The 27,064-nt window shown below is 46.0% G+C and overlaps 1 protein-coding gene across 1 annotated transcript in view; it reads left to right on the forward strand.

The window, feature by feature from the left end:
• Window positions 1–26,720, forward strand: part of NUP88 (nucleoporin 88) — a 188,574-nt gene extending 161,854 nt beyond the window's left edge. Inside the window, exons 15-16 of the mRNA XM_086950279.1 lie at window positions 22,238–22,364; window positions 26,715–26,720. Of these exons, the coding sequence (XP_086806405.1) occupies window positions 22,238–22,364; window positions 26,715–26,720 (133 nt within the window). The remainder of the gene's footprint in view (window positions 1–22,237; window positions 22,365–26,714) is intronic.
• The last annotated feature ends 344 nt before the right edge of the window (window positions 26,721–27,064 follow it).

Below are 27,064 nucleotides of genomic sequence, written 5' to 3' on the forward strand. Positions count from 1 at the left end.
TTCCCCCATACACAATAATGGACTACCTAGCAGATGTAGCGATAGCGTGGTTATCAGATGCGCCGAGGGTCTACCTGTCATTACTGATCACAGTGGAGGAGGTAACTGAAGTTATTAAATCGCTTCCAAATGGTAAAGTGCCAAGCCCTGATGGGTTCACATGTGAATTTTATAAGTTGTTTGTTGATCAGTTGGCGCCTCATTTGGTAGAGATGTATGGGGATGCTCATGATAAGAAACTAATACCGCCAACATTGAGAGAAGCGATGTTACTTGCCCTTTTGAAGCCTAACTAAGTCCTGGAATATTGTGATTCTTATAGTGCATTGTCTCTTATTAATGTGGATACCAAGATTTTGACCAAACTCCTTGCCATTCGACTGCAACCACTGATGACCAACTTAATTCTGCAAGATCAATCAGGGTTTATCCCCTCAAGTCAACAGCCCATAACACCAGAACACTCTTTGCACTCTCGCATTACTTGATTCCCACTACTAAAGCCACTGCAATTCTCTTAGATGCTGCTAAAGCATTTGATTTTATGGAGTGGTCGTACTTGCACACTGTTCTACGGCGTATGGGATTCCCACCTATTTTCTTACAATGGATACAGATACTGTGCACTGCTCCGACGGCACGTATTAGAGCCAATAAATACATATCTGACGCCATACCTATTGCCAGGGGGACAAGGCAAGGCTGCCCGTTGTCCCCATTATTATTTGCGATATCGCTTAAACCGTTAGCATGTAAGATTAGGCAGGGAACCAGCGCTTCAATTTCCGCAAAGACCCTTGCATATATCATTATATGCTGATGATATGATGTTATATGTGCAAGACCCTGAGAACCATCTGAATCCTCTACTGAGAGAATATATTAAGTTTGGACAACAGTCTGGCCTCAAAATAAATGGGTCCAAATCACTAATTATAACATTAACAGACACTGCACACCCACACCCCACGGACTATCCCCTAGAGTGGCAATCAGAGCCCGTAAGATATTCAGGTGTTTGGTATCGCCGTGACCCAGAAGTTGTAATCCGCACAAATTATGGCAGGGCAATTAGTGTATTGGAAGATAAAATAGGGCGATGGATTCAACTACCATTATCATTGGCTGACCGGCTAGCCATTGTAAAGATGGTTATCCTGCCAAAATTATTGTACCTTTATAATAATATTCCGATTAAGCCTCCAGCAGAAGTTTTTCATACGATAACCACCATGGTGCTTCGCCTGATATTGGCAGGTAAACAGGCCCGGATTGAGTTGCGCGCTCTCACTTTGCCCTATTCACAAGGAGGATTCAAGGTTCCGGATTTTTTACTTTATTATCTATGTGCACAAGCACAATAAGCGCATTTTTGGTATCATCAGATCCCTTACCTAACTCATGTCGCCATTGAAGAAGGCGATGCCATACCAATTCCGTTAAATGCAATCATAATGCACTGTAGGCCTCCACTTCATAATCGAGACATAAATACTATAGATACGACAACTAGTGCTTGGTGAATAATGGGTCAAAAAGCCAATAAGTTACCGTTATACGCCCCTACACTGCCACTACATTATCATCCAGAACTATTGGTTACCCAGGAAGAGGTGGGCATGGGTCTGCTGCGCCAAGTAGGCATTGATACCCTGGGGGATTTATATTGTAATGGTGTTTTTAAATCGCTTGATGAGCTTTCATTTATTAGCAATCAGATGTTATTGTTTAAATTTACATATCATAGACTGCAAGGTGCGATAAAGAAACTATCCCCATCCTACCCTGCGGAGCCACCACAATTGTCCACGTTACAGCTACTAATCACAGGTCCCACTGCTAAACACATGGTGTCTAGACTATATGTTAAATTACAGGAAGATATAGCGGACACTATACACAAGGCATTGGAGAAGTTATTAGCCTTATTAGCTTCTGCATCCCGCCATCCCACCAGAGCATAAACCCCAGTCAACTTCCCCGAGACAGCGCCTAATGACGTTTTATGCATCCCGGCTCAATTACTGTCTTCAAGTATCTGTAACGTGAACTTTCCCTCTTGCCCTCTGCTGTGGGCCCTTCATAGCCAACCAGTTCATCCACAATCCATCCTTAATTCCATCATGCCTTTAGTGCTTATTCACCGTCTAGTGCCATCCACACGACATGATGGGCTCTGCATGTAATATCCCCTCTTTCCTCCATTCCTTCCGTATCGCCGCCTGTCCTGCCACCCCCCACCCATTCGTCCCTCCCCGAGCCCCTCCTCTCTCCCAGCAGGGCTCCTAACCTACGCACCCCCGCAGCTGATGCCCCCTCCCTGTTCTCCTCGTCTTACCAATTCCTTTCCTCTGCCGACCATCTTTTTTTCCTGCCACTTACCCCTTACGCCGGGTCTTCTGTGGCTGCCTGCGTTGGTGCCCCATCCCCCCAATCCCTTTGGCGCCCTTTCCTTCTACCACAGTTTCCCTTTTGCACCCTGCTATCACCCCGAGCCCAACCACCCGTACATTTCACTGGGACCGCTCTTAATGACATTCTATGCCTTAATCGCTCCATTTACTGGTCGCCTCTGCTGGGAGCCCCCACCAGCTCCATACTCACAAATATATGCCTAATCCCTCCAGTATACCATGCGTGCCTCTTCACCAACGAGTGACCTCCAACAATATGATGTTGCTACACATGTAATATCCGCCTCGTCCTTCCCTTTAAACGATAACTTTCACAATTACTTGCCACCCCACGATGTCCTTGCCTGCGTGCAGCACAAGACCCCTTGCCCCTACTCCGCCCATCACCAACCCCCAAGCTAGCCCAGGACCGACCCCCACGGTCCTGGCCAGTGAAGCCAGCACCAAGAACCCCAGCTACCCCCCCCCCCTATCCTCCGACACCCCTTGCTGTGCTTCTCTCCCCTGCTGCACTCTCCTGCTCTCTAGAGATGTGGCCTAACGACCAGAGCTGCCATCTAAGTCACGTAAATACAAAACATGTTGCATTCCAAATGCTATAGGTGTCACATTCGCAAAAGTTATAACTATTGGCATTGTAAATGACAGATATCAATTTAGCTATTTTAAAAACCAACAAATAAATAAAATGTTTGTCATTTACAAGACCAATAGCTCCAACTTTTCTAATGCGAGACCTATTGCATTTCCAATGCTTGTTTTCCTCTGTTGTAGTAGTGAGTTTGTTTCTTGGCTAGGTTCGTATATGCTAGGTCACGCAATTTCCCAATCTTAGCCTTCAGCCCTTGTGTATATTCAAGCATCAGATGGTTTCTAGTGTCTCCTCCTTCTACCATGCTTCCTTTGCAATCTCCAGGAGACCACGAGGTTGTCGGCCGTATAACATTTCAAACGCAGAGCAGCCCAGTCTGTTTTGTACCGGACTTCTTATTACATAGAGGGCTAATGGTAGTAGCTGGTCCCATTCTTTGCCATTTTTGAGGGTGGTATACAGACGTCCTGATGTGCCGCAGATTTACGATTTGGCAGACTTCTGTCATTGACCGAGACACGAAGGGGGTGCCTTGGTCTGTTAGGACCTCTTTAGGGAAGCCTACTCGGGAAAACAGCTCCAGGAATCTCTCCGCTGTGTTGCGAGTAGTAGGAGCATTTAATGGACAGGCTTCAGGAAAGCGAGTGGCATAGTCCACGTTCACTAGTGCATATACATTCCCCTTCTTGGTACGTGGCAAAGGACCTATCGGGTCAATACCGACCCTTTCAAATGGGACTCCTATTACCAGTAATGGTTGTAGGGGGACGGCTTGGGGTGTTCTTCTTTTGGCAGATCGCACAGGTCTGACAGTGTATCTTTTTGTCTTTGTAGACACCCGGACAATAAAAATGCCTCAATACATTCTGAGTGTTCTTCTCTGCCCCAGTATGTCCAGCGGTGAGGTATGAATGTGAGGTGTGAAACATGACTTGTTCCCTGAATGACATGGGTACTAGTAGCTGCTGTGGTTCAGAAGGGGCGGCCTGCCGGTATAATAATGACTCCTTAATTATGAATCTGGGGTAGGTGGGGTTGGAGCTGTCCTGAGAGCTATGGGCCTGTGCCCACGCATTATACATGGAGGCATCTTTGGCTTGGGCGAATTTAAAACTACGATCGAGAAGCCATGGTTCTGAGGTGATCAGGGCGGGGGACTCAGGGGCGCGGTTGATGTCCTGTTGATGTACCCTCTCTTTCGTACCTTTCAATATCACACGGAACAGGTCAAGAAAGTCAGGGTTGTCTGTCCGATAATAAGATCTTCTGGGAGGCTATCTAGGACTCCTACTTTTATATAACTCTTCATACCAGCAGTGTGAATAAAGGGAATGACTGCTGTGGGATAGGGTTTCACATCCCCATGAACACATCTAATGTGTACCTGGGTATCAGGCACTAGCTGCTCGCGGTTGACCCACATGCTCTGTACAACTGACTGTTTGCAGCCGGAGTCCAGGAGGGCTTTTATTGTCTTACTGTTCACCTGCACACTTACATGGAATGCTGACCCCATCTCAGCGGTGTACAAAATGGATTTGGGGATGTACCCCACCTCCATTGGTTCCTCCATCGGTCTTTTCCTAGGACAGGCATGGGCAATATGGCCCCACTCCCCACACTCGAAGCACTATGGGCCCTTTATATTAGGTAGCTCGTATTTTGGTTGTCTGGGCTTTGGTATGTCCATTGGCTTGGGTTTCTTATTTCTTATTGGGGTCGCAGTCTCTGTCTTCCATCCACCCACTTTTGGCTGGGCACGCGAAAAGGTGGTCGCCATTTCTATCGCCTGTTGAGCGGTTAATGACTTTGCAGTCTTAGACACATCTGGATGTTATACGGTAGCGCGTCTAGGTACTGCTCCAGATATATCTTTTTCATTATGTCCTCTTTGGAGCTGTTACTCGGGGTTGGCCATTTATCGGCTGCCATCTTGAGTCGCAAGAACAGTGTTTTGGGGTTGTCGCCAGGTGCCCCCCTTTCCTTCCGGAAGCGCACCCGGTAAGCCTCGGAGTCCAGTCCTAGGTGGTCTAAGATAACCAGTTTTATTTCGCTATATGGCGTATCTCCATTGGCGATAGCCACCTGGTATGCCGCCTGTGCCTCTCCCGTCAAGAGAGGAGCCAAAAAAAATGGCCACTTTTCCAGAGGCCAACTGCATGCCCTGGCTACCCTTTCAAAGTTGGTGAGGAAGGCATCTGGATCCTCCCCGTGTACATATTTCTGCAGGGAGACACCAGCCGGTGTGTGGTGACTGGGACCTCGGACTTCACGTAAGGGGTTGGCAGGGGTTTCTGTTACTGCCTTCTGAAGGCATTCCAATTGCGCCGCCATTGTGTCCTTACAAACGTCCCTGTCTGCTTTGGCGGAGGCCATCTGACGCTCGACTGCCCATTCAAGCTTTTCCGGCCCCTTAATTATATATTGAATTAGCGCGTCCATCTTGGTATCACAGATGGGGGTGCCTATGCCTGCATTCTCTACCAGTGTAGCAGGATCTGAAGGAATATGAAGTACACTGCGTCTGGGTAGAGACGGTTTTATTTTTAAATAGTCTCGTCTTTTGTGGGTAGCCAGTTTTACCCCTCAGTACTTTTGAGGGAGCTCAAAAAGTTAAATGAAGGAACACAAAATGAGAAAGAAAACCAGAATGCCACGAAGAGTCCTCCTCTTCTTTCCGGCTGGGGTCGTCCTGTCCTATTTGTCTGAGTCAGGCAGGGATTGTTATCCGTATTGCCCAAAAGAAAAACACAAATCCCGGTCAGTACCTCGTCCCGGTAGCCTTAGCACACACGGGGGAGGGGGTGAGGAATCACTCTGGTGCACCGGTGAGAGGCAACGAGGACGCAAGTGTGCGAGGAGTGAAGGTGAGGAAGGGGTTTAAGTACAAATATTTACAAAGGGAGGCAGTAGGCGGTAAAGATCTCAACCCTCCGGTTTCTCCCGCCTCCCGACCAAGCCTGAGAATTTGGCTCGTACCTGGGTCAGCCACGCTCCTCCGGGGGCGTGGCTCGGCGAAGCGTATTCCTGTTGGCCCCCTGATTCAGCTCCCAGTCTCGTCGCGGGTCTTCTCCCTCCGGGCTGATATCTGCTCCGGTCCACTCGGGTTCTCTTCGGGAGTGCTACTCCAACGTCCTGTTCCTTCCGCGCTCCCCAGACTTCCTCCGGTGTCGACGCACACCGCGTTCGGTATCCTGTGACACCTTATTGAGTGGCAACTCATGACTTCACAGGAGGGGGCGGCATCGTCCCAGTTAAAGGGACCGTCCTCGCAAGCAGAAAGCTCCGTATCTGATACTGGCCAAGTATCTTCCTGGTGAGGAGAAAACAAATGGGTTGAATGTTCCTGGGCTTCCCACCAGTCACCCCATGGGTCTTTCTCTTCACGGCTGCCCTTGTGACACTATGTTACACTGTAAGTACCTGCACCAGACCTATTATAGCCCCGCAAGGCTTTGTAGGTATGGATTACGTACGGATTCTAAATGCCAATGCTGCAACGCAGAAATAGCAGATTTTATAAACCTTGCATGGTCTTGTGCTGCAGTGACTGAATTTTGGGAAAAAGTAACAGATGTTGGGTGATATGTTGGGCATTACTGTTTGGCTGCTCTGTGCATACATGCTTGCTGGGACTTGTTTCAGGTGTGCGGGCCATTAAGCGCATATTTTATGTAATTGTATTACTGCTAGCCAAACACAGAATATCATTGTGCTGGGGTAGTAGAAAGGCCCCAAAGATTGAACAGTGGCTCAAAGATTTGACGTATTGCAAAGATACCTTGCAAACATATAAGGAGGAGCTACCCACGAGTTCAAAGCCTAGAGATTACTGGAAATATTTGGTTGAATATTTGCAAATGTACCAAGTTGACTAAGTGTGCTTAACAGCTGTGCTGTAAAAAATGCATTTACAGGTAACAATGTAAAGTTGGAAAAACTGGATGATGGATGTTGTTGTACAACGGTCTGTATGTTACTTACATGTTGGACATTGTATGTCTTTTAAAATGCTACTATTAAAAAAAAAAAATGTTTGCAGCTTGGTTGGAGTGAAATATATTCTGTTCAAAAATTTAAAATGGGTTTTGCGCAGTCTGCTACTTGCAGTGATGGCCTCAGTTTGCAAGCAGCAGTATGTCTATTACTCGTCTAATAGGGGTTCCCCCAATTACGCGTCCCAGTCTTTTCGATCCTCGTGTACCCCTTGTGGTCTCTCATTCAGTGCTATTCGATAAATTTTAGATACAGCATGGGCAGGCCGCTAGTTTGTGTTGCATGAAGTGTCTCCAATACAGGAGGATCAGCTGGGAACCCGGGGACATTGGCTCGGATCTCATGTTTGAGTCTTATATATAAGAATACCTCCAAAGGTGTAACCCCTTCTCCCGATAGTAGTTCCTGCTGGTTTTTAAACTGTTCCTTGTGAAAGAGGACAGCCCACGCAGTAAGGTTATGTTTCCGAAACATTTCCCGGCATGCAACCTCCTGAGTGACCAGAGCACTGGGTAGATGCAGAAGCATCAGGAGAGGAGAATATAGTACTGGTTCACCCAGTATGTTGTACAGTCTCTTCCATGCATATTTAGTGCAACTAACCGCGTGGTGCTTTACCCCCTCGCCAGGGACCGTGGTGCTTAGGAAGGAATTTAGAGGCGTGGGCCACATGTACCCCTGTTCGACAAATAAATGCGGCATTAACCTCTTCGCTGCGGGGGTAATTCCCCTGCTGTGCTGAGGGAAAGGGGGGCGCGCACAGCGCCCGCATGCTCATGACGAGCTGAGCTCGTCATGACCTACGGCGCTCCTGTGCTCATGACGAGCTCAGCTCGTCACAGGTGAAGTGGCTCCCGTGGAACGCTCAGCACAGCAGGGGAATTCTCCCCGCACCTGAGCGTTCCACGGCCCATGACGAGCTGATCTAGTCATGAGCACCGGAGCACCGTGCCTCATGGCGAGCTCAGCTTGTCATGAGCATGCAAAAGGTTTAAAGGGGGGGCGAAGCCAGTAAGTGGCATAGTGTGCTTTTGCGCTATGATAAAGTTCCATGTCCGGCGCTTTGAACCCACTCCCCCAGCAAATGGTTGTCAGGACCTTCCATCCCACCCTGGGCTGCTTACCGCCCCATGCTAATTTAATCGGCAAGGAGCGGATCATGTTTTTAAAAGGTCGGCCAGCATATTAAGTTATATAAACAAATAGGTTCGAGGCATGAGGGCTGCTGAATTCATATCTGTGCATAGATCGCCGCCTAGTGTTGGGTCCGGATGATTGCACATTGTTGTCCTGGAAGAGTCTTCGAAGTATCACGAGATAGGTGGCTCCTCCCCTGGACTACAGTGCGCATGGGCATCCTCTCCATCCCCAGATTGTTTTTTTCCGCCATTGGGTTCGGATGTCTAATCTTAACTCCAGTTAAATAACTTATACTCTTTCGATTTCTAAGGCCAAAAGGCCTTCTTAGCGTCGGTATTGTATCGTTCGGTGCCTGGCCCTTTCGGTTCTTCGATCGGCGTCGAAAGAAGATTCTCTCGGCTACACAGACCCCGACTACATCGACGATGGAAAGGACGACCATTTAAGCGGTGCCCCGTTTGTAATTCGAAATATTCGAACTTAGATGTACACCCTGTGTGCAATACCTGCTTGTCCCCCGACCACGACGAGTCCAAATGTTTCGCCTGCTCCAGGTTCCGCTCGAAGAAAACTATCAAACTTCGACGCGCGGCGAGGCAGTCGGCCCAGCGGTCAACCCCAGCACCTGAAAACATCTTCGATGCCGGGTACGATGAACTCTTCCAAGACGATGAAGAGGTTGAAGACGACGCTCCCGAGGAGATGTCGGAACCGGCGTCGGAACACGACTCCAACTTCGAGGTGGACGACCCAGATGAGGACTTCGCCCACGACAAGAACGTCGTCGAGGTAGGGGACGACGATCAGGCCCTCGCGGCCGTTGATAACGACTCCGGTGGAGAACCGAGTCCGCCCACGGGGCCTACCATTGCCAATCAGCCCACTCCGGCTCCGGTCGAGGCATCGCCAAAAGGCCTTAGCCAAGATCCATCCTCGAGGTCTACAGCCCCGCGTCATGGCCAGGCTATGACCCTTTCGAAGGAGCCATCGGTCGATTCTGCAAAATCGAAACCGAAACAGACTGAGCCAAAATCGAAACCGAAACTGCTCAAGATGGTGGTCGGTTCGACGTCGAAGACCTCCTCGAAGGCTGTCGACGCCCTTTCGGCGCCAAAGATTCCTGTCGGCGCCGAAGCTGGGCCTTCGAAGCAGGGCACAGTCAACAAGAGCGTCGCCTCGACGGCCTCGGCGCCCGCGTCATCGGCAAAAGATGGCGGGAAGGGCAAGGAACCTACGCTGAAAAAGGACTTGCAGCCGCCCCTCTCGGGTCTCAAGGCTGGGCTGCCTAAAAGGGTCGAAGCCACTGCCAAGGACGCCCCGACTTTGTCGTCGACGCCCAAGGATGGAGGCGCACCGCGCCGGGAGCTCGATTCGACGCGGTCCAGTGAGAGGCCTATTCAGGCGTCGAAGAAAACCGGAACAGACGCTTCGGGATCGAAGCACGCGGCCTCGACGCCGCTTAAGTTTGGCCTCCCGCCCACAGCCCGTCCGAAGCAACTACAAGTGTCCACTGAGACAGTGTCCTCCCAGGCACGGCTCGTCTATCAGGAACCTTCTTATGACGACCAGGCAAAAATTTATATTGACTCTGAGTCAGGCAAGCTTACCGTCCTCAAACGGAAGCATGCGCCTGACCGTCCCTTGGAGGGTTACAAAATTCCCCTCAAACAAAAAAGGGTCTCCACCACCTCTCCGGTCCTTGTGGAACAGGACTACTCATATGTTCACTCTCCTACACAGAGTGAGGAGGACATAAATGCAGACTTTAGTCAAATGGGTTTCTCCTATAATACTGACACTGATCAAGAGGTCTCCAATCAATGGTCTGGAGCAGGGGATCAAGGAGATGACCCTGATGACCCCCACTCCGCTCCAGACTCTCAGTCCTACGTCGTGAAACCTTCACCAACTGAGGACACTACTGCGTTCAATGCCTTGCTAGAGCGTGCTGCCCTCAACCATGACGTCGAGATGCATGCTGAGCCAGTGGAAGAGGACTTCTTGTTTGATACCTTCTCCATTTCTGAACGTACCACCAAGACTTTGCCTATGCTTAAAGGAGTCCTCAAGCATGCCCCTGCCATTTTCAAGGAGCCTACTAAAGCCAGGGTTATCAATCCCCGGATCGACAAAAAATATAGGCCTGCTCCAGTGGACCCAACCTACATTAAAGGCCAGCTCCCATTGGACTCCCTTGTGGTGGCTAATGCGCGCAAACGTGCTAATTCTCAATCCACTGGTGACGCTCCCCCTCCGGACAAAGAGTCAAAGATCTTTGAGGCATCTGGGAAGCGGGTGGCGGCGCAGGCCGCTAACATTTGGAGAATAGCCAATACACAGGCCCTGTTGGCTAGGTACGACAGGGCGCACTACGACACCCTAGAACAATTGATGCAGCACATGCCTGACATGTACAGAGAGGCAGCTGAGATGGTTATTCAAGAGGGTAAACAAGTCTCCAATGCGTCCATCAAATGCGCACTGGATGTAGCAGACACTGCAGCGAGGGCAGCCAATACTAGCGTGATGCTTCGCCGCCATGCATGGCTGCGCATCTCAGGGTTTAAAGCCGAGGTCCAAACAACTCTCCTCAATCAGCCGGTTAATCCGGACTTCCTGTTTGGCCCCGAAGTTGACACTACACTTGAGAAGATGAAGAAAGACACTGAGACCGCGAAATCCATGGGGGCTCTCCAGTCACAGCAGTTTCGGGGCAATTCCTTTCGTCGCTCCGGTAACAGGGGAGCAACAAGAGGACAGGCTCAACAGCATTCGCAGTACGCCAAGGGCAACACGCAATCTACATACAATAAGAACACCAGAGGTGGTTACCGTGGGAACAATGCCAAAGGGAGAGGCCGCGGCAATAACAACGCCAGGTCCTCCACTCCCAACAAACAGTGACTTCGTGTCACTGCCCCCCGACCATCTAACACCCGTCGGGGGGAGACTCCAACAATTCCTGCCACTCTGGAACAACATCACAACAGACAGGTGGGTGAGACAACTTATCCATTACGGCTATTGTCTAGAGCTAACCTCCACCCCCCCCCCAACATACCACCAAGGAGCCGTCCTATGTCCGCAGAGCACTCGCTCTTATTGCAGCAAGAAGTACTCTCCATGCTGCAAAAAGGAGCCATAGAACTCGTGCCTGCCGACGAAAGGGGTGCGGGGGTTTACTCCCTGTACTTCTTGATTCCAAAAAAGGACGGGTCCCTCAGGCCCATTCTAGACCTCAGACCCCTCAACCAGTACATCCTTTCAGAGCACTTTCACATGCTAACTTTACAACAAGTCCTGCCACTGCTCCGTCAGGGCGACTTCCTGGCCACCCTGGACCTCAAGGATGCGTATTTCCACATTCCCATTCACCCAAGTCACAAAAAGTATCTCAGGTTCACCATCAACGGTCAGCATTACCAATTCAAAGTTCTGCCGTTCGGGGTCACTACTGCTCCCAGAGTTTTCACCAAGTGCTTAGCGACTGTGGCAGCACACCTTCGCAGAGAAGGTGTTCACGTGTACCCCTACCTGGACGACTGGCTCGTGCAGGCCAAATCTGCCGAGCAGTGCGGCCAAGACATGTCACGAACTATTCATCTCCTTCACAGTCTGGGCTTCTCTCTCAACTATGCAAAGTCTCACCTGCAGCCATCACATGTCCAGCAGTACCTAGGGGCGACGATAAACACCCAGTCAGCCACGGCGCAGCCCAACACGGCCAGGGTCAACAGCATGCAAGCGCTCATCCGGAGGTTCCAGCCTCAGCGGTCCCTCCCGGCGCAGGTTTTCATGCAACTGATCGGCATGATGGCATCCTGCATATTCATTGTCCCGCACGCGAGGCTGCACATGCGACCCCTTCAAGAATGCTTAGCCCGTCAGTGGAATCAGGCTCATGGTCGTCTACAGGACCTAGTGTTGGTGACCGGTCGGGCTTACAACTCTCTGCATTGGTGGAACCCACAAAACCTTTGCAGGGGCCGACCGTTCCAAGAGCCTGTCCCACAAATAGTACTGGCGACGGACGCATCTCTCCAGGGTTGGGGAGCGCATGTCCTCCACCACACAGTGCAGGGACTATGGACTGCACAACAGCAACGGATGCATATCAATGTGTTGGAACTCATGGCAATCTTCATGGCACTGAAGGCGTTCAAGCTGCACCTGTGCAGCAAGGTCGTGTTAGTCCGGACGGACAACATGACCGCCATGTATTACATCCAGAAGCAGGGAGGCACGCACTCCCCGCAGCTGTCTCACCTAGCCCAGAGCATATGGAAGTGGGCCATTCAACGGAACATCTTCCTCTTGGCGGAGCATCTCCCGGGTGTCGACAACCAGATGGCGGACCTGCTCAGCAGGCACAGTCATCAAATGCACGAGTGGGAGATCCACCCGTCTGTTCTCCGCCCGTACTTCCAACAGTGGGGTCATCCGGACATCGACCTCTTCGCCACAAGCGAGAACGCAAAATGCCCAAACTTCGCCGCCAGGTTCTCACACCCGCAGTCTCAGGGCAATGCGATATGGATGAACTGGTCAGGCAGATTTGCGTACGCTTTTCCGCCAGCCCCCCTCATACCTCTGGTGGCGCGCAAACTGCGACAACACTCAATGACACTCATCCTGGTTGCTCCAACATGGGCACGACAGGCTTGGTACACCACGTTCCTGGAACTTTCAGTGGTGCCTCACCAGCGGCTGCGCCTCACTCCCAACCTCCTCACGCAGAGCAATGGCGACATTCAGCACCCAGATCCCAATCAGTTGAACCTTGCGATTTGGCTCCTGAGGTCATAGAGTTTGGGTACCTTAATTTGCCTCCAGAATGCATGCACATCATCAAGGAGGCAAGACGACCGACTACCAGGGCCTGCTATGCAGCCAAATGGAAGCGGTTCGTTATTTACTGCTCCAACAACAACATTGATCCGTTGGACGCGTCTACACAAAACATCATCTGTTACTTATTGCATCTGTACCAATGCAACCTGGCGTACAGTTCCTTCAGGATCCATCTCGCGGCCATAGCCGCTTACCTACAGAACAGGCAGCACCTTTCAGTTTTCAGGGTACCAGCCATTAAAGCCTTCCTAGAAGGACTTAAAAGGGTGATCCCTCCTAGACACCCCCCTTCACCTGTCTGGAACTTAAATGTCGTTCTCACTCGACTCATGGGGCCGCCCTTTGAGCCGCTCCATTCCTGTGAAATACAGTTCCTCACCTGGAAGGTGGCCTTCCTAGTAGCTATTACATCGCTGCGAAGGGTCAGTGAACTGCAAGCTCTCACGATTCAGGAACCTTACCTGCAAATTCATGCAAATAGAGTGGTGCTTCGCACCAACCCTAAATTCCTGCCAAAGGTGGTTTCGCAGTTCCACCTTAACCAAAATATAGAACTGCCAGTTTTCTTCCCTAATCCAGATTCGGTGGCAGACAGAGCACTGCACACCTTAGATGTCAGAAGAGCTCTCCTGTATTACATTGACAGGACAAAAGACTTTCGGAAGACTAAACAACTCTTCATTGCATTCTCTCCACAACATAAAGGCAACCCTATCTCAAAGTCAGGTATAGCCAGGTGGATTGTTAAATGTATCCAGATCTGTTATCAAAAAGCTAAGCGCACATTAACAGTTCCCCCAAGAGCGCATTCCACACGCAAGTTAGGGGCTTCCATGGCGTTCGTGGGTAATATTCCTCTAGAGGACATATGTAGAGCAGCCACATGGACCACCATACATACATTTACCAAACACTACTGCGTAGATGTACACTCCAAACAGCAAGCTGCTGTAGGTCAGGCTGTTCTCAGAACTCTCTTTCAGACTGCTGCAGCTGGCACGGGCACCCGCCAGTAAGGAGGGGACTGCTATTTATTCTATGCACAGATATGAATTCAGCAGCCCTCATGCCTCGAACGGAATATGCTACTTACCAGTATGCATCTGTTCTTGGCATGAAGGGCTGCTGACATTCATATCGCCCACCCTCCTCCCCGGTGCCTGTCGCAGCTGCAGCTCTCAGAAGCATTTTCAGGCATGGTCATCATTTTCAATATTACACTCCATCTCTGCCACAATGGCGAAAAACAATCTGGGGATGGAGAGGATGCCCATGCGCACTGTAGTCCAGGGGAGGAGCCACCTATCTCGTGATACTTCGAAGACTCTTCCAGGACAACAATGTGCAATCATCCGGACCCAACACTAGGCGGCGATCTATGCACAGATATGAATGTCAGCAGCCCTTCATGCCAAGAACAGATGCATACTGGTAAGTAGCATATTCCATAAAGTAGCTTGGGAAGGATATACATTTTCGTTAATGCCACTCTCCCAGCCAAGGACAGCGGTTGTGTTATCCATCTATCGATCTATCTATCCAGGAGCGGATAGTTTCAATTGTTGTGCCATAGTTGGTTTGGAGAGTTGCTTCTCTGTCCCTGGTAATGACAACCCCCAAGTACTTGATTTCCTGATCGCACCAACATAGCGGGAAGTCCAGGGCAAAACATGCCTTTTTAGAAGTGAGTGGAAATATCAGGGATTTAGCCCAATTTAGTTTAATTCCCGATAAATCACCAAATCTTATGAACTCCCAAAGTATCGGATTGAGGCCGAAGCTGGGGTCGTGCAAGAATGAGTCAGCCATAGAGCGATATCCGTATTTGAGGAGAAGAGTATGGAATAGCATATTCCCTATAGTGCTGCCTAATTTTGGCAGCTAAGGGTTCGATAGAGCAAAAAGTAGTGGGGATAACGGGCACCCCCTGCCGCGTGCCCCTCGTAATGGCGTTCGGGTCCGAATATAGCCTGTTGACCTGTACTATTGCCACGGGCTTGGTGTTTAATAACTTTTAATAGCTTTTGTAACGTCTAAGAAGATTCCCACAGCAGATTCATCAGGTTCAATGTCGTGTAGTAGCGCAAAAGTGATCCTAAAATTGTGCGAGGTGGTCCTTCCGGTACAAAGTCAGCCTGGCCGGGAAGGACCAGTCTGTCCATCAGTAGGGATAGCAAGTCAAAGGGAAATCCCTGGAGTGCGCTAATTGACTTCACATACCAATATAGATACACTTATACATTTAAATGGCAGAAACCTATAGTTTACTGTGCTATAGGGAATACATAATAATTTCCACAGAGAAATAAAGTCGTTTACAATCTATTTTTAATCAAAGCCATACATCTGAACAGCTTAAAATACAAGACAATTAAAATTTCAAAGAAATATTCTTTGAAAAGTAAAAATACTTGAAATCAATATCTCTCATGCAAAATTAGACAATACAGCAGTTAAAATTTCAGGACAATGGGAAAACATATATATGACATTTCAGCAGTTCATAAACGATCAACAATGAAATACGAAATAAACACTACAAAGTGACGAACCCCTAGTATAACTGTGGCTCCTAGATGTCTTTGCCACTATTGATCTATAGATCCAAGGGCCTATTATTACATTAGCTTCTGTAGACAACTGTGACAGTAATACATGTACATCCAGTGTTTACTGGGCCCTAGTTGGATTCTTTATATCTGAGAAATGCGTCGACGCGTTTCGGTGCAGTACATTTAATTCTGTGGCACCTTCTTGAGAGTGATTTGAACGAGGCAGAGACGCGGCTCCGGCGAGACCGAGAACATATCCAGTTCCCGGGAGGAATCCTGTTCTCCTATGCCCGTTCAAGGAAAGTTTTAAAATACTACAAGATATACAAGTTTATACTGCCAAAAGGACTGACAAGACGGAAAAAGACATCCCAATACGAGGAGCTTCTTTAAAAAGAGAAAGGGCGTAGTAGCAAGAGACTGCAGAAATCCACTGAAACGCTACACAGGCCCCAGCTTGGATCCTCTACCACAGTCAGTGGGGAGAAAGTAAAAACCAAGACTCTTTGAAACAAGAAACCCCTACCAAAGAAGTCCTGAAGAAGGTGCCACAGAATTAAATGTACTGCACCGAAACGCGTCGACGCATTTCTCAGATATAAAGAATCCAACTAGGGCCCAGTAAACACTGGATGTACATGTATTACTGTCACAGTTGTCTACAGAAGCTAATGTAATAATAGGCCCTTGGATCTATAGATCAATAGTGGCAAAGACATCTAGGAGCCACAGTTATACTAGGGGTTCGTCACTTTGTAGTGTTTATTTCGTATTTCATTGTTGATCGTTTATGAACTGCTGAAATGTCATATATATGTTTTCCCATTGTCCTGAAATTTTAACTGCTGTATTGTCTAATTTTGCATGAGAGATATTGATTTCAAGTATTTTTACTTTTCAAAGAATATTTCTTTGAAATTTTAATTGTCTTGTATTTTAAGCTGTTCAGATGTATGGCTTTTATTAAAAATAGATTGTAAACAACTTTATTTCTCTGTGGAAATTATTATGTATTCCCTATAGCACAGTAAACTATAGGTTTCTGCCATTTAAATGTATAAGTGTATCTATATTGGTATGTGAAGTCAATTAGCGCACTCCAGGGATTTCCCTCTGACTTGCTGTCGTTTTACCCTGTTCCCTGGCGAAAGTGGGGTACCCTCTCTTTTGAAATCCATCAGTAGGGATAGCCTGTTGGCTATGACCGTGGCAAGGTTTTGGTGTAGCAGTTAATTAGCGACAACTGCCTGTATGCATCGCAGTTATTGGCCGCTTTGCCTGGCTTGAGCAGTGATATATTCTTGGCCTGGCGCATTGATAAGGGGAGAGTACCCTTCTCCAAAGCCTCCTCAAAAACTTGCTTGAGTATAGGGGCCAGCAGGTCAATATAGCTTTTGGAGAAATCTACATGCAGTCCATCGGGCCCTATTGCCTTGCCCGATCGCAACCCCATTATGGCAGCACATATTTAGTCTTCCTCAAACTTTGCAGATAGAAATTCTCTGCAAGAGTCATTTATCCAGCCCAGTGCAGTGTCTGCAAAGACACTATGTCAGGTGTTTTGTGTTCCCGAGAGCGATAAAGGGATGAATAATGGTTAGAAAATGTTTTGAGGATCTCTCTGGTGTCTGTGTGCCGAATACCCTCTTCATCCAATATGTCCAGTACATGGTTGGCAAACCTAGGGGCCCTAATAGCCTCAACAAGTGCCCTGCCTGGCCACTCACCCTCCCCATACACTCGAGCCTCTTTCTATTTCGAGCAAAATTTGGATTCACGTTCTGCTTCTTCGGTGTATTCTATGAGGCGCTCCTTAAGTCTTGCAGTGAGATGTCGATCAAGAGAGGTTGCAATTGCCTTTTTCGTCCTTTTGATATCCGTTTCGAACTTATTTATTTGAGAATCTCCCCCACTCTTGGCCATGCACAGCCCCCTCATCATGACTTTAAAGCTTTCCCACACAAATGCCGTCTCTACTATGCAGTCAATGTTAATTGGGAAGAACTCTTCGATCTCCTGTCATATTTCTTCGCAGAACGCTCTGTCTAATAGAGCCGAGGGCAATAGTCTCCACGATCGATATGGGGAGGCATTGCCTGGCGGGTAGAGCTTCATTAGCACCGGAGAGTTGTCAGATAAGGTCCGAGCCAAGTGTGACACCCCTTTGAGCCACGTGTTGAGACCGGATGAGAGAAGCGAGAGAACAATTCTTGACCAGCTAGAATGCACATGGAGACAAAGAAGCCCTCCTTGTTCGTTGGGTGAAGGAATCTCCATGCATCGAACAGTTGATTGTCTACCATTATATCTGAAAGAAGCTTAGACGCCTGAAGATGTGAGTATGTATGAGATATCGATCTAACGTAGGTTCAAGTGTCAAATTAAAGCTCCACTCAAGATTATGTGCATGGATCCGATTTCTAAAATGCGGCCCCAGAGATTGGCGAAGAACCCAGAGTCATCAACGTTTGGTGCATAACAGCATACCAATGTGACCATATTCCCAACGAGTCTACCCCACATGATATTATATCTGCCTCGCGTGTCTTGCAGTTGCCCTAGAGGACAGTAATCTACTCCTGATTTTATAAGTATGCCTGTGCCTCGAGCGTATGTGGAAATGTTATGCATATTTGTATAGTGCTTCGCAGATGGGTGCACAGCTGTCTCCCAGGAGATTTATTTGAAAAGCAAAGTCTTCAGTTTCTTATAGAAGTCAAGAAGTGAGGAGGAGGCTCTGATGTACTGTCGGAGAGATGTAGGAGAAGGCCCGACCTCCTCCTCTCTTTTTGTGTATGCAGCGAAAGTGTGTTAGTGTTAGTACATTGAGCCGAGGTGTCAGAAGAGTTGGTGGGAGTTTGAGTCTGTTCAGGTAGGTGGGCCTATGTTGTCTATTGCTATGTATCTGTGTGCAAGGAGTTTGAAATCACCCTTTTGGGCCAACACAAATCTGACATCGCCCTCCGTCAAGAAACTCACCAGACCTTGGCAGAGAGGGATAAGTTACGGAGTGGCAAGGTGGGCTGGGTCCACCACGCGAGCATCTCCCCCACATCACAATTGTTGAAGGAGGGGGATGACCCACTTAGGAAACAGGGCGTTGCTGTACTTCTACACAACACCTCTCTTATAGAAGCCTCCAAAGTTGGTTGGACACTGGTGGTAGCTGTGTGTTTTCCAAGGTCTCAATGCCGGGGGCGCCTGTAATTGTTACCTCTTTCTGCCCTACAGACATCTAAGTATGGGTTTCTTTCTAAGATTGTTAGGTTGCTGACCGCATTTGGAACCTTTAGAGTTATCATTGGAGGGGACAGGAGTGTTACACTTGTCTCTTTCTTGGACAGATCAGGCAGGCCATACACGCACATTGATGGGGCTAGGCATGCCCAATGAGACTCCATGCAGGATCATGCGCTCTTTGACCTTTGTAGACTCTTGCACCCACAAGCGAGAGACTACACCTTAACCTCATGCCCACATAACATTCGGTCCCACAATGACTACTTTCTTTAGTGACCCAGCAGATGCTGGCCCCTTGTGGTGTCACGGATCATGACAATGTGGAGCAGCATTAAGAACTGGGTTTGCATATACCCCTGAGAGGTCACATTGCTGAACTCGTGCTTTTCTTCACCCACATACACAGGACTGCATGCCTTGTGGTAATCAGGTCTTCACACGCAATTTAGGGATGAAGATTGGGATACCCTACTGGCGGACTAAGGTTTACTTGTGGTGTAGATGAAATTAGCAGGAAACAAGTGGTCTGGGGAATTGGAGTGTACTCTAAAATGAAAATAAAAAGATGGTCCGTAAAGAAAAGAGACATATAAAAGGAGAAAATAGAAAACTATAGACCTGCCCCTCCAGCCCTGGAGCTGAAGCACAGTCCCATCGATTTTAAGGGAGTTGCACATGTGATCAAATACCGTCAGCCACAGGCTAAAAGAGCCAATGGAGAGGAGGCCTGACCCAAAGCTCTTCTATGTATTTATATATATATATATGTATGCATTGTAATTTTTATTCCAATTACAAACTCCTGGCACACAGTGAAGCCGATCAGGTCTTTCAAAGAGATTGCAACCCCTCCACCCCCCACTCCTCCCTCCCGGCCCGTGAATCGTGGACACCTGCTTAGTCTTTACCAAAGTACAGGCTCCCAACTGAGTCGCTATTGTAATTCAGCAACCCCCACTAGCCAATTTTGAAGATTTGAACTACAGAATAATACACCAAAATCCCTAAACAAACATATACAGCAAACAAATACACAAATGTTGATATATTTTATTTAACCCCTTCCATACCGAGGATGGCCGGGGCCGTCCAATCTGCACACACGTAAGATTCGACTATTTCAAATTCCTTCATATTTACAGAATGTTTTAAAAATCTGTCACCGCTTGGTTCTTTTATTTACTTTATTACTTTGGTAATATTTCATTTTCTAAGCAGTCGTGGACCCCTTGAGTAGGCATCATAGGTCCCCGAACCACTGGTTAAGAACCGCTTTCCTAGGGTTTGCAGAGATTGTAATTGGCACCAGAATCCTTGCCTACGAAGAAAATCTATGAGATTTTATGGAAGAAAATACATTCCTTCAGGCTTTACACAGTGCAATAACAGCCCTACCTAAAAGGCCTATTGGCTTTAATAAATGCCTACTGCTTTTGCCAAAATGTTTCATAATACACATATCAGATTTATGGCATCAGACTTAACTTATATTGAACCAATCAGTTCTGTGGCCTTTATGGATTGCTTGTCAATATATGCAACTTAGGTCTACTGTATTGAGTATACACTTTCCCACAAGACAAACATCAGTCAAACAGTTGTAAAATTAAAAATGTATACAAACGTACATTTGACAAATCAAAATATTACCTGTCCTTGCGGCCTATCCAGAATTATCACAGTGTAAATCTCTTATCTCCATGGTTTCTCGGAGGGGGTGGCCAACAACCAAACACTTGCTTACTACGGTAATCTGAGATTCCATGTAACAGTACATATCTGCAGGCTTGAATACAGAGTAATAATAATTACCATGAAATGCCTGTGATTTTGACATATGCTTTTTACAAATAAATATGTAAGGTCTTCTTCTTTTATCATAACTTTTCATAAACCGATCAGGCCACAGCCTTGACTAACACTAACTTGAACTAACACAGACCTGCTGTATTGAGCATAAGCTTACCCACAAGGAAAAAAGTGCAACACAAGCACAATTTTTCAGTGGAAGCACACAGGTTCTGACCAATCAAATACTGTATTTATGAAAAACACATTTGTCCATAGCCTGAGACGCTCTCATTTGTGCTTCTGAAAACTAGTTTTCTATTGATAACAAAGTCTAGCGATAGCTGTGCTGCCACACCAGACCTAAAAACTGCAGCCAGTTTGTACCCACTTTGACGTTTCAACATAATATCTTTATCTGTGAATAGTCCCTGGAACCACTACTTTGTGTAAATATGTGAAATGATTTGCTGTGATTTAACTTGGCATATGTAACTTCTTTTTTAAAGACAGCCTTAAAATACACCCAAACCTTGCAAGTGGTGTATGAATCACATAATCATGCGGCCCACAGAATAGATTTTGCTACCTACATGTGAGCGCAAAATCCAGTACTTGTACAGAGAGACAGCCATGTCACACTGTAGCTCTGGCCTTGGTGTTAACATTCCAAACGAACCCTTTTTACATTTCATTAATGCATCTCACATGAAGTAAATCAGCTGGAAGTATACCTTGAAGCAGCAAGGTCCAGCTGCAGTATGTTAATATTTAACTTGTTCTTAATTACATTTTTGAAAAACATGAGCTTAAGTATCATTGATGAGAGCCTGACTCACACCTGAGTAGCCTGACTTCCGTTTTGTGTTCAATATAATCATAGGCAAAGGCAGATAGCCAGGATCTCTGCTCACCTTCATATAGGCGTTCATCGGAGCTAAGCAACAGTTGAATTTGAACTTTACCCTACCTACTAACTTTAACTTCAAAGCTAGGGTGTGTGACCACCTAAATGACTGAAAGGTGCCTCACCAGCACAAACCAACTGCCTACTGAGACAAATCCATGCATTGCAAACAAAGGACTAAAGCCCGTTGAACAGGCGCTTTTATCATGGTCCCCATCTAAAAAGGAATGAGGGTGTGTGTGGTTACTTTCAGTAGTAAAGCCACAGGAATCTGTAAAGAGAAGCTGTGTGTGGATTCAGATCTGCTGCCTTAGAACACAGATGCAAAAAATAGGTAACTAAAAGGTAAACTCTTTTGGCCCCAGTGCACTCCTTGCATGAGTCTGACTGGTACTTTATGGTTTTAATTTGCTATCAGGTAGTCCCCATCTGCCTCATGATCCGCTAGTTAATATTTATTTCTTTAATTTTCCTTTACAAAATGATTTCCTGTAAAGTTTATGAATGCTGGCATTTCATATAGTAACTGAGAAGTGGTTACATTTTTCTTTTGCATCCCTGTATATCGGGGTTCTTCAAAGTTGGTCGTTGAGGGCCGGATCCATGCCAGATTTTAAAGATAACTACGGTTATCTAAATGGGGACATGCTGCTGAAATGGATCTTGCCTTCCAGGACCGACTTTAGAGAACCCTGCTTTATATTGAGTGCTTCCTCATTTTATTTTGTAAACATTCATTCTTTATCTTTTCTAAAAGGATGAAAAAAGTGTTGCGTAGCTTTCATTCCCAGCTCCCAGTTCTATCTGACAGTGAGAGGGATATGAGGAAAGAATTACAGATGGTGAACGATCAATTGGACCACCTGGGAACTGCTATTAAACAAGTAAGTTGATAGACATTAGCACTTTGAGTACTAGTATATCCAGGTCCCATGTTTTCGGTGTGGCAAAGTTTCTCATGGCAACCTTGATGATAAGGCGCTCCAAGTGCCTATAAAATGTGGTAGCCACCTCCTGAGCAATACAATAGAGATTAAACCAGTGAAGTGTTTTGCAAATCGTAAATATGTTTAGCTTATGAACTGTTTCTACTTTGCCTTAAACCCTTCCCTGCGCCAAGAATTCCACTGCGGGGGGAGTGGGGGCTAGGCGGTGAGCGCGGCGCTTTGGTGCTCATGGCGGCTCCACGCCTTCATGAGTCGCGGGCGGCGTGTGCTCATGGCGGCGCGGTTCCATCATGACCCCTCCCGCTCATTAATTCGCCCGCACAGGGGACCGGCAGCGGCATGACGGAACCACGCTGTTATGGGCGAAAGCCGCCCATGACTCATGACGGCGTGGTTCTGTCATAAGCACCCAAGGGGTTAATAATTGTATCTGTTTTATAACAGCCAGTCTGTTTTTTTAATCTATGTTACACTTTGGAAATTGACATATTTTTCTACTTTGTTGATCTGTGTGATCGAAATAAAGTATTTTGACGGATCGACATTAGTGACAATGCAATGTGGCATGACAAAAATAAGACCAGACTGAAGTCAAAGTCACACTAGGAAAATATGAAGGCATATATTTGCTAGTATTTCATGCTATTCTTTTGGATGTCCTAACATAACTGGTATATCTTGTTATGATGCTTAGAATTAGCTATATACAATATACTAAATGTCTGTGCATTTCGTTTATACCTCTCTAAGATTCTGTGCTGATTTGATACCTATAATCAAACTGTCCAGTTTTCAGTGATTTTGTGTTTTTTTCTCAGTGTTTTCCAAACCCTTTGAAATCAGTGCTTATCAGTGTTTGTTCAGCTGTTAACTCCCATAAAAGACAAAAACTGTTAATCCACTTTTAAAAACATTTTTTTGTTGCACTGATTGCATTACTTCTTTAAATTAAATATGCCTTGTAACAGAGGATGTAGTCTTTTACCATTGGCAGTGGGTTCTTGGCATAGAAAGGCTGTGTAATGCACTTTTACCCACATCTCATTACCTCTCACATTTGCTCTGTTGGGGCTCTGTCTGGTTAAGGGACTATTCATGCATTAAAACTAGTAAGATTGCTATATTCAAATGTTTTAATAAACTCATTTATAGACGTTGGTTGGGGCTCATTCACCTACACCTTACTGAATATTATAACAGTGGGCAACCTTCCCAACAGCATAGTACTTTGTTAAATCTTTTACATTTCGAATTTCAGCAGATACATTTATAGCCATGCATTCTAAAGCATCTGAAACTTGATTCTTTAACCATGCTGCCCACTGCTTTTCTGTACTCTGTTGTGAAGACATTCATAGTGGCTAAGTGCCTCCATGGCAAATGTCTCACTTTGTCAGTCCTGACCTTTTAACAGTCGTCACATTGAATTCTAGGACTTGAAATTGCATTAAGTTAAGTGCAGTTGGATAAAAAGCCGGGATTCACTGAAGGAATCATGCAACAATGGGACACATTCCAACTATGAATTTGTTTGCTATGTGGAAAATCTTGTGTCCTATTCTCGCTAGTATCCCCTGTTTAAGGCAACAACACTATTGTCACAAGTACCTGTCACTGCACCTTGCATTGAATGTTTACTGCCTTTGGTGTTTGGCAGGTGAGCTGCTATCAGCATTGACTTGTTGGAAGAGGAGGCTGATGTATCGAAGGGTTTTGCCTATTCTATGTCTGTTGATAAATGTAATTGTACATATTGGCCAAGGTTATATAAATGTATATTCACTGAAAAAAAATCAAAGGTTAATGGGACGTTATAGTTAGATGAAAATGTCAGTGAAAAGATACCGTTTTAAACTAACCAAACCACTGAAACACCAGTTATAGTTATGTCAGGGAACTATTAGTAGTGCCCTAAGGTAACTGTAATTTACATCAGTTGTGACATCATTGAAATATAACTACAACATTAGCAACGATATTAATGCGGACAAAACTTTGCATGGCGAGGGCACAAGCTTCTATGGTTTTTCAAATGCTAAGTTATATAGTATTATGATACTGAATTATAACTTTACTTTAACCTGTGTTTTTTTCAGTTAATTTATAGTTGTGTTTTTAAACATGAAGTAATGTTTTATTGCCATATGCAATGCCAACCTAATTCTGCGTATGGCATTTGGCCATGCTTAGTGTGAGTTTTACTACAGGGCCTGGTGTAGTCAGGCCCTGCATCCATTCCCACTCAGTCAGGTAACATCACACCACAGACTTCAACACCACACATAAAAAGTGGATCTATTGATTCTATCAATTGATGAGCATAACAATATATTTAAAGGGCATCGTTCTCCAAAAATCACCAATATATTTAACCTAATCTATATTTTACTAATTCATAATAATGATTATCATAAAAATGTTTAATGTTTAAATGGAAAAAAAATTAACACTACATTGAACGTAATCACAGCGAGTCAGACTTCAAGTGGATTGTTTTGGAAAAACCTTTCATACCCTCATACATAGGGGATGTATCCAAGTTTCTGTTCACCAAAGAGTAGAAATGTATATACAAGCTGATGAGTGACAGCCGCGGCCTCAATGACGGAATACCCTGGACTAGCCTCTGATATATCCACTGAGAAATTCGGGTACACTCCATAAGCAATGGAATATTTAAAGAAGAGGTAGTCCGTTTCTGAATACATACCCCCCCTTTTTCCAGACATATACCAGTATCTATGGGTGGTTTATTGTTTTCAAGAGGGTAGCATAGATCTAGACCAACACTGATATGCTGGGTTCTCTTGTACTATCTCGTTTTTGAAGGTGAATTACTAAGGTTTTCATTGTCTTTTGTTCTTACAAGACTTCCCTATAAAGAAGTACGCTCGCAATAGTAACATGATGCTACTCCGATAACTGTACTGTTGAGTGGGATAATCTTAGGCAGTACAAGGGTGTAACTTGAGGTTTTCATTATAATGTGTACTAATACACTCACCATCAAGATTACATTTTTCTTGATTTCTAGGTCTCACGGACTACTAGCTGACGTTTTCTGACGTCCTTCTGTAGTTCGGTTAAATATCGCGAGACCGCGTCAACAGTTAAAACATTTGAGTCCCCCGGCGCCCTCGAAACCATACAATTGATCTGATAAGACGATCATGCTGTTAGGAATTTTGACAAAGGGGAACATGACGATCCTCCTGTTTCATCGACGCCTAGTATCACTTAAGGACTTTTGAACTCAGGCATTAGAACTACCGAGTGACGAATGGTGATGTCATTCGGTAGTTCTCAGAGTCTCGCGAGATTACGCTCGCAACAGCAACGCGATGCTCTTCCGATAACTGTATACATTTACGAGCCGCCTTTAAACTGTTGAGCAGGATAATCTAAGGTAGTACAAGGTTGTAACTTGAACTTCATTACTAGTCTTTACCCTTATTTTCTTTGGGCATAGAACTACAGAACTATGAAGAGTGATGTCACTTAGTAGTTCGTGAAACATCGCAAGATTACGCTCGCAGAGGAATTTGGTTGTACCACCAGGCCAAAGGCAGGCTATTGTTTTCTATCTAGTATGTCAAATTTGAATACTATTTTGGGAGCTGGCAATTGGTGTTTTCTATCTACTGGCATTCGCTAATGGTCCTTCCTGTTCAGAGACACTATTGGACCATATGCCTAAGTAGCCACTATTTAAAGCACTAAGAGTGGTCCAGTCCTTGCCTCCCCCTGACTCAGGATCCGCCAGAGGCAACGACGGACAGGTAGGCAAGGTTCTTTCTTGCTGTTTTTTCTAGTTCTACCAGATGTGAGTCCCTTTGGTTGGGACTTAGACTTTTTCTAGAACTTAGTCATAATATTATCCTTGGGTTATTTACATCTATACCCCTGAAACTTAGATTGGAGATTGCGCTCCAACTTTTCCAAATTTTTCTTTTCTGTAATATAGTAACTTTTGGTGTCTTCCCCATAGGGTGAGCCTTTTGGCACTGATGAGAGGTTAATTGGGTTACTCAAGGATGTGAGGGAAATATTTGGTGGTTATATAGCTAAACTATAAAGGGCAGTAATGATAGTTCCCAGGTTTATGTTAAGCCACTACTTTCCTCACACCTTAAGAGCGGGGCCTCCAAATTCCTGAGCCTGGTCCAGGAGAGGTGAGGTCTGGTCTTCGGACAATCCGGGTGAGTGATAATTTACTTCTTAACTACTATTGGTGAATAGCATCAAACTTTTACACAGTTTTCTTCATATAGTGTTTTGTTGTTTCAGGTGTGAGACATGTTGGATTGACAGGGAGAAAAGAGTAATTAGTTTCCGGTCATACATATCCTTTTTTGTATAACTTAATCACTACTTCTTAAAAGTAAATCACATTCTTTTCGAATAGCACATGCAGTAGCATTAAAAATTAAAGAACAGAGGCCCTGAAGAAAGCCTAGGGTATTGCCCTTAAGGCTGAAACATGTTGGTCCCTATACAGTTATTTGTTTGAAACTGTCTTTTCATGCACTGTTCCTGGTTTTAATTACAAAGAGGCCAATTTCTATTAAAGTTTCTCTTTTTGTCCTCTGTCCTATCTTAAACTCACTACTCCAACACATTCTTTTTGGTTTTACACT

This window comes from Lissotriton vulgaris, unplaced genomic scaffold, assembly GCF_964263255.1.
Source record: "Lissotriton vulgaris unplaced genomic scaffold, aLisVul1.2 SCAFFOLD_686, whole genome shotgun sequence".
Classification (NCBI taxonomy): domain Eukaryota; kingdom Metazoa; phylum Chordata; class Amphibia; order Caudata; family Salamandridae; genus Lissotriton; species Lissotriton vulgaris.